Raw genomic sequence first — 16,296 nt, 5'->3', positions numbered from 1 at the left:
TGTCATCGTCTTTACTGAATCATCAAAAGCTCGCGCAGCATCTTCAGCGAAACATGCACCAAGGCGTACGGAAGAAAGTGGAAATACATCGAATCGCTCCTGGGCAGTGTTTTTCGCCAGAATGCCAGCACAACGCCGATCTTCTTCTCTTAACACTTCACGCCGCTACCACACCTCCGCTGCTCGGGTGTGAGCGGCGGAATCTCCACCTAGGGCAGTGTCCCCCCTCTGCGGATGGAGACCGATCGACAGGTTTGGGCACGAAACCAAGTCCAGCATCACATACCTAGCTGCTTATGTCTTCTGGACGCCATCTGCGCCGTTGGCCAATCGGTGTCGGTCTACCCTTCAGTGACGGCGGAGACCTCGAGGACGGACTGAGTACTGAGGGTGGACTCATTCCTCTCATCACATCGGCCTGGATCATCTGTATTTGAATGTGTTTTGGCACATCGGTCACGGCTTCTGTTCTGTTGATTGTGTCCCCAATCTTGTATGCGGCAGGATTCGGGATGGTCCTTGAACCGTGACGGTATGCGAGGCGGGACGCATGACTCCGAGATTGCGGTTTTGCAAGCAAGGGAAAAGATCGATGAAGCGATTCGAGTAGGAGGGCCGATGTAGAACGACGGGGTGAATAGGAACTGCGCACACACATCAGGCTCTTTCGTGCTTACTATGTACCCGCAGAGCTGTCTTTGTAGGCACTGTTAGTACAAGAAGCTATCTGCCAGATGCGCCACTTCCCACTGTCCTCTTCGAGTCGAAGGAAGTCGAAGGGATTCACGATGCTTCACTTGCGAAGTGAAATGTGTTCTGGCGGACCCTGGCTCCTGCCCCACTTATCGGGAAGTGCCAAGGTTTCCTAACTATTTTAGGGTTGGCAACATGCCGTTATTGCCTTGTTGACCGATCACACCGCGACAGGTACGCGGCCGCCTTTAGCCCCTTCTTCCGCCCTGACAGCGCTCAGCAAGTTCAGCTTCAGACTTCAAGGTAGGGTGTGAGTATTTTGAGGTCGCCAGAACATGCTCCGCCTGACCAAAGGGCCAAAAGGCAGCTGGGGGCCGAGCGACGGCGGCGCCTGCAGAGGATCCTGCCGTTGCAATTCCTGTGTGCTCAGCGCTATGCCTCTTCCCGGGGTCATGGTGAGGCTGATCTCCTCAGCGCCGTGATCGAAATAAAGATTGAGATGAGGTCCTGCTCTTAGGCATGCATGCTCTTCACGAACCACTGACAGCTCCAGTGCCGATTGCATCTAACAGCAGATGGCCCCTCTAGATATGATGAAGAGACTTCTTGTCCTTGCGAGCCTCTTTGCTGCTGTATCAGCCAAGACCGTCAAGCTTGACTTCTGGAAGAACAAGCCTTCGCATAAGTCGACGCTTCCCCGGCGTAGCGACCACTTCACGTCACCTGTCACCGGCGACGATTACCAGGATTTGTACTTTATCGATGTCAACATTGGCACCCCACCTCAGCCTTTCTCCTTGTTACTCGACACAGGAAGCAGTGACACCTGGGTGCCTTCTACAGACGCTTCCATTTGCGTGTACGGGCGCTGCGAGCATGGCGCCTACGTCAAGAACATGTCCTCGACATACAGCCTTGTCGAGGAGGGCACATTCTTCCTCCAGTATGCCGATCTCACGTACGCGAAGGGAGACTACTTCACGGACGTGCTCTCGTTCAGCGAGGCTGTCTCCATCACCAACACCACCATGACTAACGCCAATGACACGGACAATACGCAGGGCGTGATGGGCCTAGGATTTCGGAAAAACTTGGCCAGTCTGAGAAATGGGGAGATTTTGGACTTCCGGACGGTGCCAGAGCAGTTGAAAGCACAAGGGCATATCGACAGAGTGGCATATTCACTGTACCTGGACTCCTCCGACGACAACCGCGGCTCCATCTTGTTCGGTGGCATCGACCCAACTCGCTACACCGGCGAGCTTGTGGCACTCCCGCTGTCCACCGATCAAGATGGCGAATACTCTGAGTTTCGTGTTGCACTGACCCAGATGTCAATCCACGATGGCAACAGTACTCGGGCATTGACCCAGCCGTCGTTCAGTAAGCCCGCCCTGCTCGATTCTGGCACCACACTGTCCAACCTGCCGCAGGATGTCATCAACGTAATCACCGAAGGACTGGGAGCCACCCTTGATGAAGATACCGCCACGAGATACGTGCCTTGCTCATACCGCCAAAGCAATGCCTCACTGGTCTACACCTTCGGTGGACTTGACGGCGTCAACGTGTCCGTGTCTTTGTCTGAACTTATCAGCGAGCAACTTGGTGATGAGTCTATGTACAGCGACGGTACGCCCGCATGTGCGCTCAGAATTGCCCTTGCTGGTGACGGCGACGTCATCCTGGGAGATAGCTTCCTCAGGTCCGCATACGTGGTCTATGACCTCGAGAACTTCGTTGTTGCCCTGGCTCAGGCCAAAGTCGACGATAAGGCGCCTGACGATGACGCGGCCGTTACTGCCATCCCCAGTGGCACAGCGCTGCCCGGCGCCACAAGGACGGCGACGGTGACGGCGAGTCCACCGCCAACGGATCTTGGAACCGCAGCTACACCGACATTTGATCTCCCAGGCGTTACGATTACATCTACTGCCACGGCCGAGGCCCAGTCGCCATCAAACGCAGCGGGGGCGATCAGGATGTCGAGGGCGGCCGGGGCTGCGATGGGATTCGGTGTGGTTGCACTCCAGCTTTGGTGCTAAATGGACGATCCATTTCATGTTTATGAGACTAATGTATTATCCTGGTGATTTTGGAAGTAGACCATGACATGATATACACTGACTGCATTATGATGGTTGTTGTTGCGAAAGCGCTTATCCCAGGTGGATGCTCAGTCGCGCTCCAATCGCTAAGCGCAGTACAACTCAGACGCCACGCATTTTGGTCTATCTAAGGATTCTTAGAAGATAATAATGCGAGGCGCGGTGAGAACATATATATATGGCAACTGGTGGTTGAGATTACCCGTTAAGCCTTTGTGCTCGACCGTAATTTGCAGCCTCTCCCACTATGGAGTACTGTGAACGCCATCATCCGGCAGCGCAGTCCACTTTACGCGTCGACGCGTGCGCGTTCGTACGAGTCCGCAACGGATTCAGCCTCGCCTCGAACACTGAGGGCATAATTAACCGACTTCAATCTGTGTATTGTGTACGGAGTACCTCATATATACTGAGGATTCTACACTCGCACTCATTTTTCAGTCCCAGTCGAATCAGACAATACTCCGTCTCCCGCCTCCCCTTTCCACACTCCTACACCACCAATACTATAAGAAATCCCCCCATCTATCCATGCCAACCAGCTCATCCCAAAATCACACCCTCACCCTCACCCTCGTCTCCCTCCTCCCAAGCTACACCGTCTCCACACTACCGGCCCGTCTGATCCAGCTCTCCGAGTCCCTCCTCGCGCAGTCCCGCCAGCGAGCCCCGCATCTGAAACCGGAGGAAGAGATCGCCCGCGCGCACGCGTGCTGCGAGATAGCATGTCTGCGCTTGCGGGCCAAATTGAGACTTCCGGCGCCCAAGACGGGCGGCGCGCCCTGCAAACCGGCGACGTACAGGAAACTGGTCGCCTTCCTGGGGGGCGTGCTCGATGAAACACCAACGACAACAACGTCAAAATCGACGGATGGGACGCCCCAGAAACCCACGCCAGGAACCGCCGGGAAGAAGAGGACAGCGGACGGGTCGATCAAAACGGGCGTGGAGGGTATAGATTCGGAGAGGAGAGGGAAGGGGAAGGCCAGCGGTACTAATGGCGCGACAAGGACGCCCTCGAAATCCAAAACCAAGTCAACAACCTCAACCTCTAGCTCTAGGTCTACCACCAGGAAAGAGGGTACGTTCCGCGGAAAAGTCAACGGACTAGCACACAGGGATGCGGCGGCGGCGGCGGAGGAGGAGGAGGCGCCACGCTACGTGATGTCGCTTATCCGCAGACTGTGCAGGACGTTTGTGACGCCCTTGCTCGCCCCGCACGTCTACACGGGCGTGTGTGTCGTGTTGAAGCTGGACGGGCTGTGGCCGCCGCCCCTAAGAGAAGATCCGGCGCATGATGTGGCGGGCGAGAAGGAGAAGGAGGAGAAGCATCTAGAAGAAAAAATCACGGGCTTGCTCGTCGCGCTGTATCTGATGGCCTTGACGCGCATGCAGAAGGCGTCGAAGATGACGACCGCGGTGTACAAGGCTACGTGTGCCCGGGCGGTGGCAGTGCTGGGGTATCATCCTGGGGTGAAGGGCGTGGAGGGATGGATCCGCAGGATTAATCAGCAGGGGTATGCGAGGGGGCAGGAGTGGTTTGGGAGCGTGCCGGAGAGGGTGTTTGAGTTTGATCCTAATGCTGGCGGTGATATTGTCGAGGCTGAAGACGGGGAGGAGGACGAGGGCGAGGATGATGAAGGAGATGGACAGGAAGGACGGCCTGATGGGGACCACGGAGAAGAGGAAGACGACGACGACGATCTGATCATTTCAGGGAGGAGAAGGCCGAGGAATAGTGGACAACCAGGCATCGAGGATGATGAAGAGGTAGAGGAAGATCCCGACGGCGTGCTTCTCCCGGGTTTGCACACCATGATGCATCTCGGGCTGGACTTTCTGGGCGAAGAGCGCACGCGCGAGTTCGAGCAGTGGAAGAAGCAATTCCTGCAGAGGCTGGACCGGTTGGATAGGGCGGATAAATCGCATGCTGCTGGGCGTGCTGCTGAGCCTGAGGCTGTGACTGTGGCTGCCGCTTAGGTTGTGAAAGTGACCTTACGGCCGGTCTCATCCTCGTGGTGGATTGCGACCATTATGGTCGGCCAGCCTGCTTTACGGTGTGTCAAACACGTCCTTCCCGGATGGAGAGATACCTTCTTTACGAACTCTATGGCTTCCTATCGTGCAGTTCCCCTCATTTCAAGCTCAAGGGTATCAATGGTGCGTGTTGTACACGTACGCTGTATGCATACAGGTTGTGCGACTGGGCGCATATCATCTCAAGGCAATGTCAAATGGGAGCCCACAGAGGCACATCTGTAACATCTCTGCGATAGCAAAGAAAGAGGACGGATCGAGGACCATCCATCCATGCATCAATGACCACTACCCCCGTCCCCCGCCTCGGCCCCGGCCCCGGCCTCTTCCCCTGCCACCTCCACGCCCCCGTCCCCGTCCTTGTCCTCTATCGCCGCCACCGCCACCACCACGATGGCCACCGCGACCCTGTTGACGGGATCTATTCTGGTATAGATTGTATCCTTCACTCTGGGGTCTCGGACCCTGCTGCATCCTGAAGTCTCTGTCCTGCTCGCTGCTGTCGAATTTATTCTCAATCCCGATCAAGTCGCAGTATGCACCGGTTTGCGGGTTCGTCACCTCGCGAGGCATCTCGTCTGATCTGACCTGCAGGCTAGGATCATACACCGGTGCTGTCACCGTGAAATTCTCGGGGACTTGCAGTTTGCCGGGCTTGACGACGTGCTCGAGAATCCACTCCTGTTCTTGTTCGATTTGCTCGCGGTAATAGGTCTCGCCCCGATGAGGACTGACTCTATCAGTCGGCACACCGCCGAGCTGCAGCTCAGATGCAAAGACTCGTTGGATCGCCAGCCATTCTGGGTCGTAGGAGAGTTTGAGAGGGCGATTCATCGTTTCTCCCGGCGATGTCATGGAGCCGATGTCGAGAAGTTGCAGAAATTCTTGGTACATCTCGCACTTGCCTAGGGCAAGGAAGTGGGTGGTCTTGTTGGTGATTTCCTCCGGGAACGGAAGTGGTGGGGAGGTTTCCGTGGGTTCTTTGGCCATGAAGTTGCTGGATAGCGCCGCGAGCTGGGCTCTCATTTCTTCCGACACTTGGCTGGTGGTGTTAGCGGTGTGGTCCTGAGTCGACTGGGCTGGAGACTCGCCAGCACCTGTGCGAGAAGCATTTTGCGGTTGAGACTCTTCAACAGAATCTTCCAAAGCTGGGTCGGACGGCTTCCTCAATTCCGCAGCGGCTTGCTCTGCTCGCAAAAAGGAAATGCCGGGTACGGGTGCAATTGAGGCGGCCTGTGGGTTGAGTGTGACGCCACCATCATCACTTTCTTCCGAGAGGCGCTTGGAGTCGTCCGCCTTCGTTTCGCCGTAGCTTCGATTAGTTTTCAGGGTAGTGTCACCGATGGGGATAGATTTGGCTTGGGATGTCGCGTCGCTGGCTACCGCCGTAGTATCCTCATCGTCACTCAGGTCGATGTCAATTGAATCGGGATTTGCAATTGCCGATTGCGGCGGTAAAAGCAAACTACCACTTCTGCCATCGATCTGACCGCGAGATGCCGTTTGTTCAGCAGAGTTCTGGTTCAAATCACTCGAAGCCGTTTGCTGCTCGTCTTCTACGCGCTGTCGCTTGTTCGGTCTTGAATAGAAACACCCATCGAGCTGTGGAATGGCCTGATACTCGTCGGAGTTTTGAAGTCGGCTCTGGGTCGTCGAGACTATTGTACGACTTAGGTCTTCTCCCTGCGCGACCTCGTTGAATGTTTCATTGAATGAGTATTGTGGACGGGGAGATTTGCCCGTGCTCTCTTCTTCCAATCGCTGATCCTCCCTCTCCTTCCGGATCTTGTCTCGTTCTTCGGCATCTGCCTGTTGAGCGCCAACATGGAATTGTTGCCAGGCTGAGACCAGAGGACGGTCTTTTGCTGGGGCGGCGACACGGCTGCCTTGGCTGTACTCGCTTGTCTGGTTCGGGGGAGAGTTCTCAGCTGGTCTCCCGATTCGCTGGTTGAGTCTTGGAGTCCCATCTGTAGCGGACTGGTCCTGGTTGTGTTGGAAAATAGCCGCGAACTTTGTGTGCAGGTGCGCAGAGAACCAGTAAGGGGGCCTCAACCGATCCAAACACTGTCTTGCAGCGACGCTGCCCAGTTTTCCAGCATAAGAATCGGTGCCAAAATCCGGCTTCTTCCCAAACAGCCACTTGTAATCTCCATGATATTCGACCCCCTGCGGCCAGTCATGAGACAAGCCGATATCAACCTGCGAGCGTAGCGACAATAGCTTCCTGACATCCAGCTCTCTGACATGGAAAATGCTGGTGATCTCTTCTTGATTGTAGGGAAGTCGCTCGAAGTGAGGTTTTCGGTAATCGTATCCTTTCCAGATTCCTGACAACCCGGCAATCCTTAGAGGCCCGATCTGGAGTACGTTGGCCGCTCCTAGGTAGTAGATGTTGGGTGCAACCCATCCGCCATAGTAGAGTTCAAAGAGATGGTTGCTTGCTTCGTGGTTGCCGCCAATGAAAATCGTCAGGTAAGGGGCAGTCCTGCTGCCGCTATAGTACTCGTGAAAGTCGGCCATGCGCCTATATTTGTGGGGCATCGCGGTGACGTTGAGATCATATTGGTTCCTCACTGCCTGGAAACAATTAGCTTGTCAGGCGTTTGAGACCCGGTAAACCTGACCTGGAAATCGCCACCGATGATGAGCAGATCGACGCCGTCCCAACCTTTGACCTTACAAGCCTGCTCAACTGAGGCATAGATTGCATGGAGTGTCCCATGACCCTTGAGAGGCAGTTAGAAAAGACCCAGGGACTTGAAGAGGATCTGAACTCACACAGCCCTCAACCGCAACCCTGACACCCGCTGACTTTTGCTCTTCAACTCCCGACATCTTGCCCTTCGCTTCGGTCGAGCTGGACCATGGAGTAGAAACAGAACGCGCTAGCACATCTTTGGCGCGAACCCTCTGTATGCGACAAGTGACGCTTGAGTGACAGAAGAGCCGAGCCAAGCGTCGGCGGAGATATGTTGAGCAGCTAGTGCTTTCGGAAGAAGAATGTAGACGATAGGCCGCTCTCGCTGGGGTCAAGATTGAGGAATACGATTGTGACTTTGATAAAAGTGCTCGCTGCATTTACTAAGGCCAACGAGCAACTTCGAGACGAAAGTGGCCGGAACAATTTTTCGGAACGAGCGTGACATGTACGGAGAAAATACAGTGATACAAAGGACCGAATTCAGGCGCCTTGGCGGGGGCTGCTGATCTAACGTTCACTTTCACCTCATCCCGCCTCTCGTGCCTTCACTTCGACTGCCAGGATCGAGGGTAAAGTTCGCCAAGCGCACACTTCTCACTGCTCACACAACGCAGAAAGGTCTGCCTCAGTCAGAAAGAAGAGCAACACTTTTACGAAGGAAAAAACCTCTTATAGGAAGGAAACCCCTCTTCATGGAACAAGGCGCGCCAGAAGGGTTTGCGGTCTCTTGTAACAAGTCACACCCGGCTTTCTACCATTTCCTCTGGGTGAGCGGGAGAGGGTAGATCCTGGAAGACAGATGAATATCAAGACAAGCCAAATCTACCGCCAGATCTAGACTGCAGTGGTCGGACAAGCTGCTCCCCAATGCAAACCATAAAAGGTATTATTAGATTCTTGGGCGCAATTGTGACAGTTCAAGTTATATCTCACCAAGAAAACTCCTCTCCGACAAGGTCTTCCGACAGCCTCCACAACTTCTCGGCCTCATCACTCGACTTCGCACGAGGATGCGCATTCTGCGAAATCTGACAGTCCATGAGGTAAGCTCCGTAGCCCTCCTTGCCATCATGCGTCACGCTGGCCCCAAGCTTGGGATCTATTGCTGCAACCACGGTCGTCGACGCCCCTTGGGACAGGGTCTTGTACGTGAACTCCCCGCGCCGCTCTCTGTCCTTGATGGCGGCCATCTGCTCCTTGGTCGAATGCCTCGCCAGTTCCGTGTCAATCACACCGGGATGAATCGCCAGACTCAAAATGCCGTACTTCTCATACAGCCTCTTTGTGAGTCCGATACCAAACAAGACATTCGCAGCCTTGCTCTGAACGTAGGCCTCTAAAGGAATGTACGACAGATCTGGCGCGTTAGAGATGCTCCACAGCTTGAGCAATTGGTAATTCGGCTGCTCATCCTCAGGCAACTCCCTCGACTTCTTCTCAAAGTTGAGATCGCTCCAACGGATCCCGTTTGCCTCGGCCGCGCGGGAGCTGACGTTGACGATCCGCGTTGCGCCTTTTGGGTTGGCCCTTGCAGCTTCAATGAGTTTGGGCATGACGAGGCATGTGAAGAGAAAGTGCCCGATGTGGTTGGTGGCGAAGGTCATCTCGATTCCTTCTTCGCTGAGGGTGCGCTCCGGAATCGTGGCCACCCCAGCATTGTTGACCAAGATATCGATGCTGGGGACATCATCCCAGGAGAGAACCTCCTGCGCAGCACCCCGGACGGCCCTCTGGCTGCCGAGGTCGAGGATCAGTGCCCGGTAGTCGACATTTGGATACTCTTTCTTGAGCTCCTCGATGCACTCCTGAAGCTTGGTCCTGTTGCGGCCGGCGAGAATGCAGTGCGCCGGCGCTTGGGAAGCAAAAGCCTGTGCAGTGGTGAAGCCAATGCCCTTGAGGTTGACCCCGGTGACAAGGATGGTCTTGCCTCGGATCGCGTCAGGGAATGCCTTTGCCACGTCCAAAGCTTCGGTTTCCGCGTTGAATTCAGGGTGAGTGGTTGCTGTCATCTTGACTCACTGAGTATAGGTAACTCTTGAGAGACGGGCTCGACCTGCTCTGCTGGCCTTTCCGACGTGGCAACATCAGGTTTATTTATACCTTTACTTGCATTGGAACAGCGGCCGTTGTCGAGAAGTCGCAAGTGAAGTGGTCCCGTTGATGACCAGTCCGGGCCTCTTAACTCCGTGGACAGGCAGACGAGGTTTCTCCTCATTCAGTAACGAGCCTGCTCTCTCTCATTGGAAAAGACTTCTCGAGTTGACCTGTTTGGCCGTCTTGGGTCGAACCAACGACGACACCCCTCGCCGAATGGATATCCGTGCTTGGTGATGTGGGTTCATGCGTCTCCTCGGCTCTGCAGTAAAAGCCATAGTCTCAAGCCTGACTTGCATCAAGATTGCAGGCCTAAGGCAGTCAAGCTTGGCCAGTACATGGAGTTAAACGGCCTTAGACCGCAGCCTCGTAGCCTTGCAGGCGAAGCTCTGGGCATGAAAGTCTGTGTTAATATGTCGATCTTGTTCCCGATGTCTGCAAACCATGAGGCCACAAACTGGATCGTATGAGGATTGACGTACGCTGCGAGCCGGTAGCAAGTCTCCCAGCGGTGACAGACTGCCTCGCTTCGGCTTTTCCCCGGATGCCGATTGTCCTTCATGAGCCGTCCAAGGACGCGTCGACAGTGAATGTGCCGTCGAGCGTTATCATAAGTTTGGCAGACCTTTTCCCCCCTGATGGCTGATATTCATCACTGGCGGACCATTGCACCTCGATCCTCCTGGATTTTTACCACCCTCATACATGTCTGGTCAGCATCAGCCGTCGAAGTCATCTAGAAGCACCACAAGTCAGTAGTATCATGGCCGCAATTCCTACCACAGGAGGCTTGTATCTAAAGGCAGGCTACTCTGAGGATGCAAACACACTACCTTTGAGATGACTCCGGCTCTTTTCGGCGCTCTAGCAATCAGTGGCAACGCCGCGTTCAAGGATGCCGATGACGTGAAATTGATGCCTCGTGGCAAGCCTCTTACCCACCCGTCTATACTCCTTCGCCTATCTCGCAGCAAAACAAATTGTTAGGTATTTTCATGCAACACTTGTCATGTGAGAGAAGGCGAAATGCGACAGGAGAGGTGAACGCGCTTCTTTCGCCACCGGTGCGTCGCTGATCCAGGTATGTATTCGGGGTCTGTGGTACGTGGGACTCCGCGCGTACCATAAACACTGGCGAGATCTGTCTGACGGTCTGCTTTCCTGCCAGGTAGGCTTTGATCGAGCTCAAACAGTCTCCACCAGATTTTGCCTCCTTCCCGTTGCTCCCTCGATGAGTCGGGCGTTTCTACTACTCGATCCGGACGAGTGTCCAGTGGTACTGTACTAGAAGTAAGTAAGTTGGAAGTGGCATCGTTTTGAGGCGCGGTGAGCGTGGAAAGCAAGCCTTCCTGCACGGTCTCGTCCCAGAATCGGGATACACAACCACCCAGAGTATCAGAGATGCCCGGGCGCACCGGAGACCAATTCCGGGCTAATCTGTGGTCTCTGTACTCCGTGCCCCGTATCGTGGCGGAGATCCGCCGGCAGAAGTAGACGCCACATCACCGGGAGCCAAAAGGGTTGTAACCAATTCCGGGCAATAACCGCCAGTCAACAAAGGGTAGCACCTTTCAGCCTTCTCGGTGTCATCAGTACGAATCCCTGTGTTACGTGCACTGTTTCGTGGGCGTCGGCATCCAGGGTGCCTTGTCTCGTCTCACGAAGGGATTTCCCCCACATGATTTGTCTTGCTATACTCCATAAGAGGAAAGGGGATGCCCCTTTGGTACCGTGATTGGCGAGCACGGCAGACCACCGGGCCAGGAGACTTGATTGTGCCCGGTCTAGTATTTGTACTTTCGTGCCTATTGGTGGCCGCAGCATCACAGATATAATGGTGGCTGCTCCCCCTCCCGTCCCTCCCCCATCCTATGGAAATGGGTGTATATGCTCCGTACTCCGGGTGGTTCTCCTGGAAAGGACGCCTCCTCGATCTCGGTCCACAGTACTCTCTGTCAAAAACCATCATTCCCCAGAACCCAAGATCTCCGTCCAGAGTACCCTCCCAGCAGCGTCACAGGACCGGTCAAGCCACAAGATACGATTCAGCACTTCTCGCTTTAGATGTTCGTACTTGTTGAGCCGGTTCCCTTTCGTCGTCAGCCTTCTCAGCAAGGCGACGAACCATGAGCGGTCGTCTGGCATGTCTCTCGCGGCGATACCGCCTATGAAAAGGATCCACACGAGGAGGCGCCGAACCTGATGCGAGGAGGACCAGCTGGTGCGCATGTCGGTCCCGCGAAGAGCCGATCTGAGCCGTTCGACTAGGAGAGCTATCGGCGCTGCTTGGTGGGGCAGCGGAAAGATGACAGTCAGAGAGTATATTAACATGGCGAGTCGAGTTGGCTCATAGATGGGTCGTGGAGCAGCCGAGGCCGGTAAGTCTTCTTGTGGGGGCAACGACAGCAAGGTGTGTTGGATGAGGTTCCTTCTGTCGCAAAACCGGGCGAGATCAAGATCTGCAAGAGCGCCATCCACAAACAACTGGACACTCTGTCCGTATCGCTGCATCGCAACCATGACCATGGCCATTTCATTCGTCAGTCCCAGATCGGACAGGCCGCTGAACACAAACTCGTCTCGAAGTTCACTCGGGGATGTGCCCAACAAACTCCACAGGGTCTGATTCGGCTCGGCGTCCTCGACAAGAGGCACAAAAGGGAACAGAGGCGAGGTAAGATGCTTGCTTGCTTTGAGAATACCAAAACTGTTCCAGGAAACGAGACAGTCAGTCCAAGCCAGAACAGTCGAGGGCGTTGAGGTTGACCTACAAGAATACTGTTGCAGCAATACCCGGCGTTCGAATGTCGTGCAAGCCACCCCTGAGCTTGATCAACTGCATGAGGCCGGCGGCATGGATTGGATGATCGCTGAGGAGCCCATATACGTCCAACCACTGCAGACTCTTCAACATGGGATCAAATATTGGTGGAGGGGCAGGCTCGTTCAAGAACCGCTCAAGGGTCAAGTCCCATGCATTTGCTGCCATGCAAAGAACTGACACTATCATCGCATCTGTGATGGCATTGCCTTTGCGGAGGGATCTGTTGATCAGTGCAATGGATTCGGCCTCGCAGCGCCGCATGTCCAGCTCCAAACTGGTCAGGTCCAGGCTGACATGGTCCCCGGCTCCTTTCAGCAGATTGAGGCGCTTGTGACTCAGGGCTCCAAACAACAGCGAGTGCAGAGCGACGGTATCGTTGAGCTGCATAGGAAACCAGGCTCTGTTTGCCGCAGGATCCATCACACCGGCCGGCCGGGGTGTCAACCCTGGCCATAGTACTTTCAGTGCTATTGTGTTACGAGTGCCTGTCAGCTCTTGCTTGGGATCTCGCTATGAAGTGAACGGTAGGGGCTATTCGGACGAGATCGCTTACAATAGTCATGGCACTGTGATACTAATGTTGAGGGAAAGTCCGACGGATAGGTATGAAAGGGATCCAGGGTCCCTGACCCTAGGACCTGGATGGCGGAGTTCGAATGGGTGGTCGAGCCTGCCGAAAGTACTCGTCGGAGATGCGCCGGGGCTGTGACGGTCAGTTCTGAGAGGACTTGAACATCATCTTCCGTGCTTTCACGATCAGGAGGACCGTCGCTGCTTGCACTGTCTGGCGCGTCGGACCACACACTCCCCAGTCTCTCACGAGGTGGCGGTTGTGTCTGATTTGCTGGCGCTGGCGAGGGCGACACGGCGCGCGACGATTCCGGGGGCGAGTCCTTCTCACTGCCCGAGCTCGTCGTATTGCTCTCGATTTTCTGCTGTTTTTCCTGGGTCCATCGTCCAATGTGCGACCGAATGGCAGTCCGTGTCTGTCGCTTTTCCGCCTTCGTCTGGGGACGCGCGTTCACGAAAGAATATCTTTGAGGCGGGCTCATCTGTGCTGGAGACCTGGTGACTGTCACGGGTGGAAATGCGACATGGAAATGCGACAGAAATGCTGACCGGATCTAACACTGGAGGTATGGGAGGCCCACGGATCTCTCGACCCCGCGGTCCATCACAAGGTTGTAGTTTGCGGCCATTCGCCGACGAGACTGTTCAGACGTTTCTTGGCGACGTCTAAGCCTCGGGACTTCAAGCACTGCTTGTAGACGGTGCCCTTTTGCACCGCAGAATGATAGTGGATGCGGCGACATCGTGGTTCGAGATATTTTGGCTGTAATCGCAAACTGAACACCGCCAGGGGGCGATAGCTAGACCCGCTGAACGGAGTTTATGCTTCGCCGAATTTTCTCAAGAATGTGACGCAATTCCTCGCTCACTAAGAAGTTGTCCATACGGCCAAAGTAAACGTTTAAACCCTTTACGACTCGAATGCCCAGTCAATAGTAGCGAGATGAGCGAAGCGCAAAATTTGCGCGTCAGGTTCTTGCAGCAGTCGGCTTTCAACTTGTTCCTGAGCACACCGGGTACCTCCAGGCAGCTGATGCGGGAGAGCCAGGAGCTGGGCCGTGAGGTCTCCTTCCAGGTTACAAACCGTGGACAGTTTGTTTGTGCTACTTGCGGTACTATACTCTTGCCGCAGTGGACGGTGAGAAGCAAGGTCAGAACGAATAAGTCAACAGCCGGGCGGAAGGATCTCAAAAGCGAAAAAGTCACACGGCGAAAGGTCCGCTCTCAGCGCTGTTCATTATGCGACCATGTCACGAAGGATGTCATTTCCATTGCATCAAGTCCCCAGAAAGAGAAGAAGCAACCGGCCGCGGCTGCGGCTGCTCAATCGTCCTCCGAGAATGTTATGAGCGCAGATACATCTTTGGAAAGCACGAGCAAGTCCACCAGCAAGAAACGAGCAAGGGCACGGAAAGACCGGGAAGGACTACAAGCGCTTCTCCATAGGAGTGCACAGACGAAGAATCCTCCAAGCCTCAACCTCCTGGATCTGTTGAAGAAATGATCCTTCGACCGTCGCAGGGACCATCGAGCGGGATCTCAGCCTTCTCGTCGCACAAGGCTGGCCAATCGCGACTTCCTAGGCCGTCTCGCTAGCAGCCGGCTTGGCATACGTCGATCCTTCTGCGTCATTCGAGAAGATTAAAAATTTGGTACGGACTCTACGGAGTACCAGGGGCCGCGTTAAACATAAAGCCGTCAAGGATAACAGGCAGATACGACTCACGACCCCGAGAAGCAATTACAATTCCCAAGAGTGTACGAGAGGGTAATTAAACACGGTCATGGCAGATCCCGAGGCTCCTTCAGTTGTACACGCAGACCCCAATGAGACTGGTGTCTACGAGATCCAGAGTTTATGTATGAATTGTCGCGATGAGGTACGTGTGGCCTTGACTGGCCTTCATGGACTGCGCTAACAGTAGCAGGGTATTACCAGAATCCTCCCCATCAAGATCCCATTCTTCAAAGAAATCCTGCTCGAGTCATTCTCATGCGACCACTGTGGCTGGAAGAACAACACGGTCAAGAGTGCCGGTGAGATACAAGAGAAGGCGGCCAAATTCACTTTCAGATTGGATACCCCTGGCGACCTGCAAAGACAGGTAGTACGCAGTGATACGGGCGTCTTCCGGATTGAGGACATCGGCCTGGAAATGCCCCCTGCGCCGGGTCAATTTACGAATCTCGAGGGCTTGATCTCGAAGATCAAGACAGACCTGGAGACCGACCAGCCGGCCAGGAAAGAAACAAGCCTTGAACTATATAATGCACTCCAAGCAATCATCGAGAAGCTGGAGAAAATGCTGGAGGGAAGCGGTTTCCCTTTCACGGTGTCGTTGGATGACATTTCGGGCAACTCCTTCATCGAGCCATCCACCGAGGACAAAGGTGCCAAGTATGTTCGCACCGATTACCTACGCAGCCATCAGCAGAATGTGCAGCTTGGCCTTGTGGTTGATGATGACGACAACACCAACGGCGACGCCATGGAAGGCGTCGACATCGTCGACAACGAAGTTTACGAACTCCACGCCGAGTGCCCCGCGTGCGGGAAACCATGCACGGTGAACATGAAAAAGACAAACATCCCACATTTCAAAGAAGTCATCATCATGGCGACGGTATGTGAACACTGCGGCTTCAGGACCAGCGATGTGAAGACCGGTGGTGCAGTACCTGAAAATGGCAAGCGGATCACTCTCGAAGTCAAGACGCTAGAGGACATGTCCAGGGATGTACTAAAGTCAGAGTCTTGTGTTCTCAAGAGTGATGACCTCGGGCTAGAGGTACAACCAGGCACTCTAGGTGGACGGTTCACCACATTGGAGGGCTTACTTACTCAAGTCCGTGACCAGCTCCATGGCCAGATTTATAACATCGGAGATGAAGATCTTGCAGGAGGTGACTCAATGACCGCCGACACGAAGTCAAAGTGGGACAGCTTTTTCGATAAACTCGATTCCGCAATCAAGGCCAAATTTCCTTATTCCATCACCCTCGAAGATCCTTTGGCCAACTCATTTGTGCAACTCAATGTGGATTCTGGCGAAGACCCGCAAGTCAAGACAGAAGAATATGAGAGGACCGAGGAGGAAATGGAAGACCTTGGCCTGAAAGATATGAAGACAGAGAACTACGAGAATGACGACTGAACGCCGACACACAATATCCCTGAGATCAAATGCGACACGGTTCAAGAACTTCACAACGTTCCCGCTACCTGGGTGGCTAGACACCAAATTCCGGTCCGGGGCGACATAATCAAC

The 16,296-nt window shown here is 54.6% G+C and overlaps 7 protein-coding genes across 7 annotated transcripts; 4 read left to right on the top strand and 3 right to left on the bottom strand.

Moving 5' to 3' along the window:
• Positions 1-1,268: 1,268 nt before the first annotated feature.
• On the top strand, positions 1,269-2,738 carry G647_07243 (uncharacterized protein; the record flags this gene model as incomplete). The annotated part of the gene is made up of 1 exon (XM_008731559.1): positions 1,269-2,738. One exon carries the CDS (start codon positions 1,269-1,271, stop codon positions 2,736-2,738), a length of 1,470 nt encoding a protein of 489 aa, XP_008729781.1.
• A 594-nt stretch (positions 2,739-3,332) lies between these two features.
• On the top strand, positions 3,333-4,781 carry G647_07242 (uncharacterized protein; the record flags this gene model as incomplete). The annotated part of the gene is made up of 1 exon (XM_008731558.1): positions 3,333-4,781. The coding sequence occupies one exon, from the start codon at positions 3,333-3,335 to the stop codon at positions 4,779-4,781; it is 1,449 nt and encodes a 482-aa protein (XP_008729780.1).
• Positions 4,782-5,126: 345 nt separating this feature from the next.
• Positions 5,127-7,673, bottom strand: G647_07241 (uncharacterized protein; the record flags this gene model as incomplete). Its single annotated transcript, XM_008731557.1, has 3 exons — positions 5,127-7,415; positions 7,463-7,564; positions 7,617-7,673. The coding sequence occupies 3 exons, from the start codon at positions 7,671-7,673 to the stop codon at positions 5,127-5,129; spliced, it is 2,448 nt and encodes an 815-aa protein (XP_008729779.1).
• A 795-nt stretch (positions 7,674-8,468) lies between these two features.
• On the bottom strand, positions 8,469-9,548 carry G647_07240 (uncharacterized protein; the record flags this gene model as incomplete). The annotated part of the gene is made up of 1 exon (XM_008731556.1): positions 8,469-9,548. One exon carries the CDS (start codon positions 9,546-9,548, stop codon positions 8,469-8,471), a length of 1,080 nt encoding a protein of 359 aa, XP_008729778.1.
• A 2,050-nt stretch (positions 9,549-11,598) lies between these two features.
• G647_07239 (uncharacterized protein) lies at positions 11,599-13,509 on the bottom strand (the record flags this gene model as incomplete). The annotated part of the gene is made up of 3 exons (XM_008731555.1): positions 11,599-12,340; positions 12,405-12,924; positions 13,011-13,509. 3 exons carry the CDS (start codon positions 13,507-13,509, stop codon positions 11,599-11,601), a joined length of 1,761 nt encoding a protein of 586 aa, XP_008729777.1.
• A 461-nt stretch (positions 13,510-13,970) lies between these two features.
• On the top strand, positions 13,971-14,531 carry G647_07238 (uncharacterized protein; the record flags this gene model as incomplete). Its single annotated transcript, XM_008731554.1, has 1 exon — positions 13,971-14,531. The coding sequence occupies one exon, from the start codon at positions 13,971-13,973 to the stop codon at positions 14,529-14,531; it is 561 nt and encodes a 186-aa protein (XP_008729776.1).
• A 280-nt stretch (positions 14,532-14,811) lies between these two features.
• Positions 14,812-16,182, top strand: G647_07237 (uncharacterized protein; the record flags this gene model as incomplete). Its single annotated transcript, XM_008731553.1, has 2 exons — positions 14,812-14,907; positions 14,956-16,182. The coding sequence occupies 2 exons, from the start codon at positions 14,812-14,814 to the stop codon at positions 16,180-16,182; spliced, it is 1,323 nt and encodes a 440-aa protein (XP_008729775.1).
• Positions 16,183-16,296: the final 114 nt, after the last annotated feature.

Source organism: Cladophialophora carrionii (genome assembly GCF_000365165.1).
Source record: "Cladophialophora carrionii CBS 160.54 unplaced genomic scaffold supercont1.6, whole genome shotgun sequence".
Lineage (NCBI taxonomy): Eukaryota > Fungi > Ascomycota > Eurotiomycetes > Chaetothyriales > Herpotrichiellaceae > Cladophialophora > Cladophialophora carrionii.
Note: the sequence above shows the minus strand (reverse complement) of the source record. Positions and strands in the feature narration are given on the sequence as shown.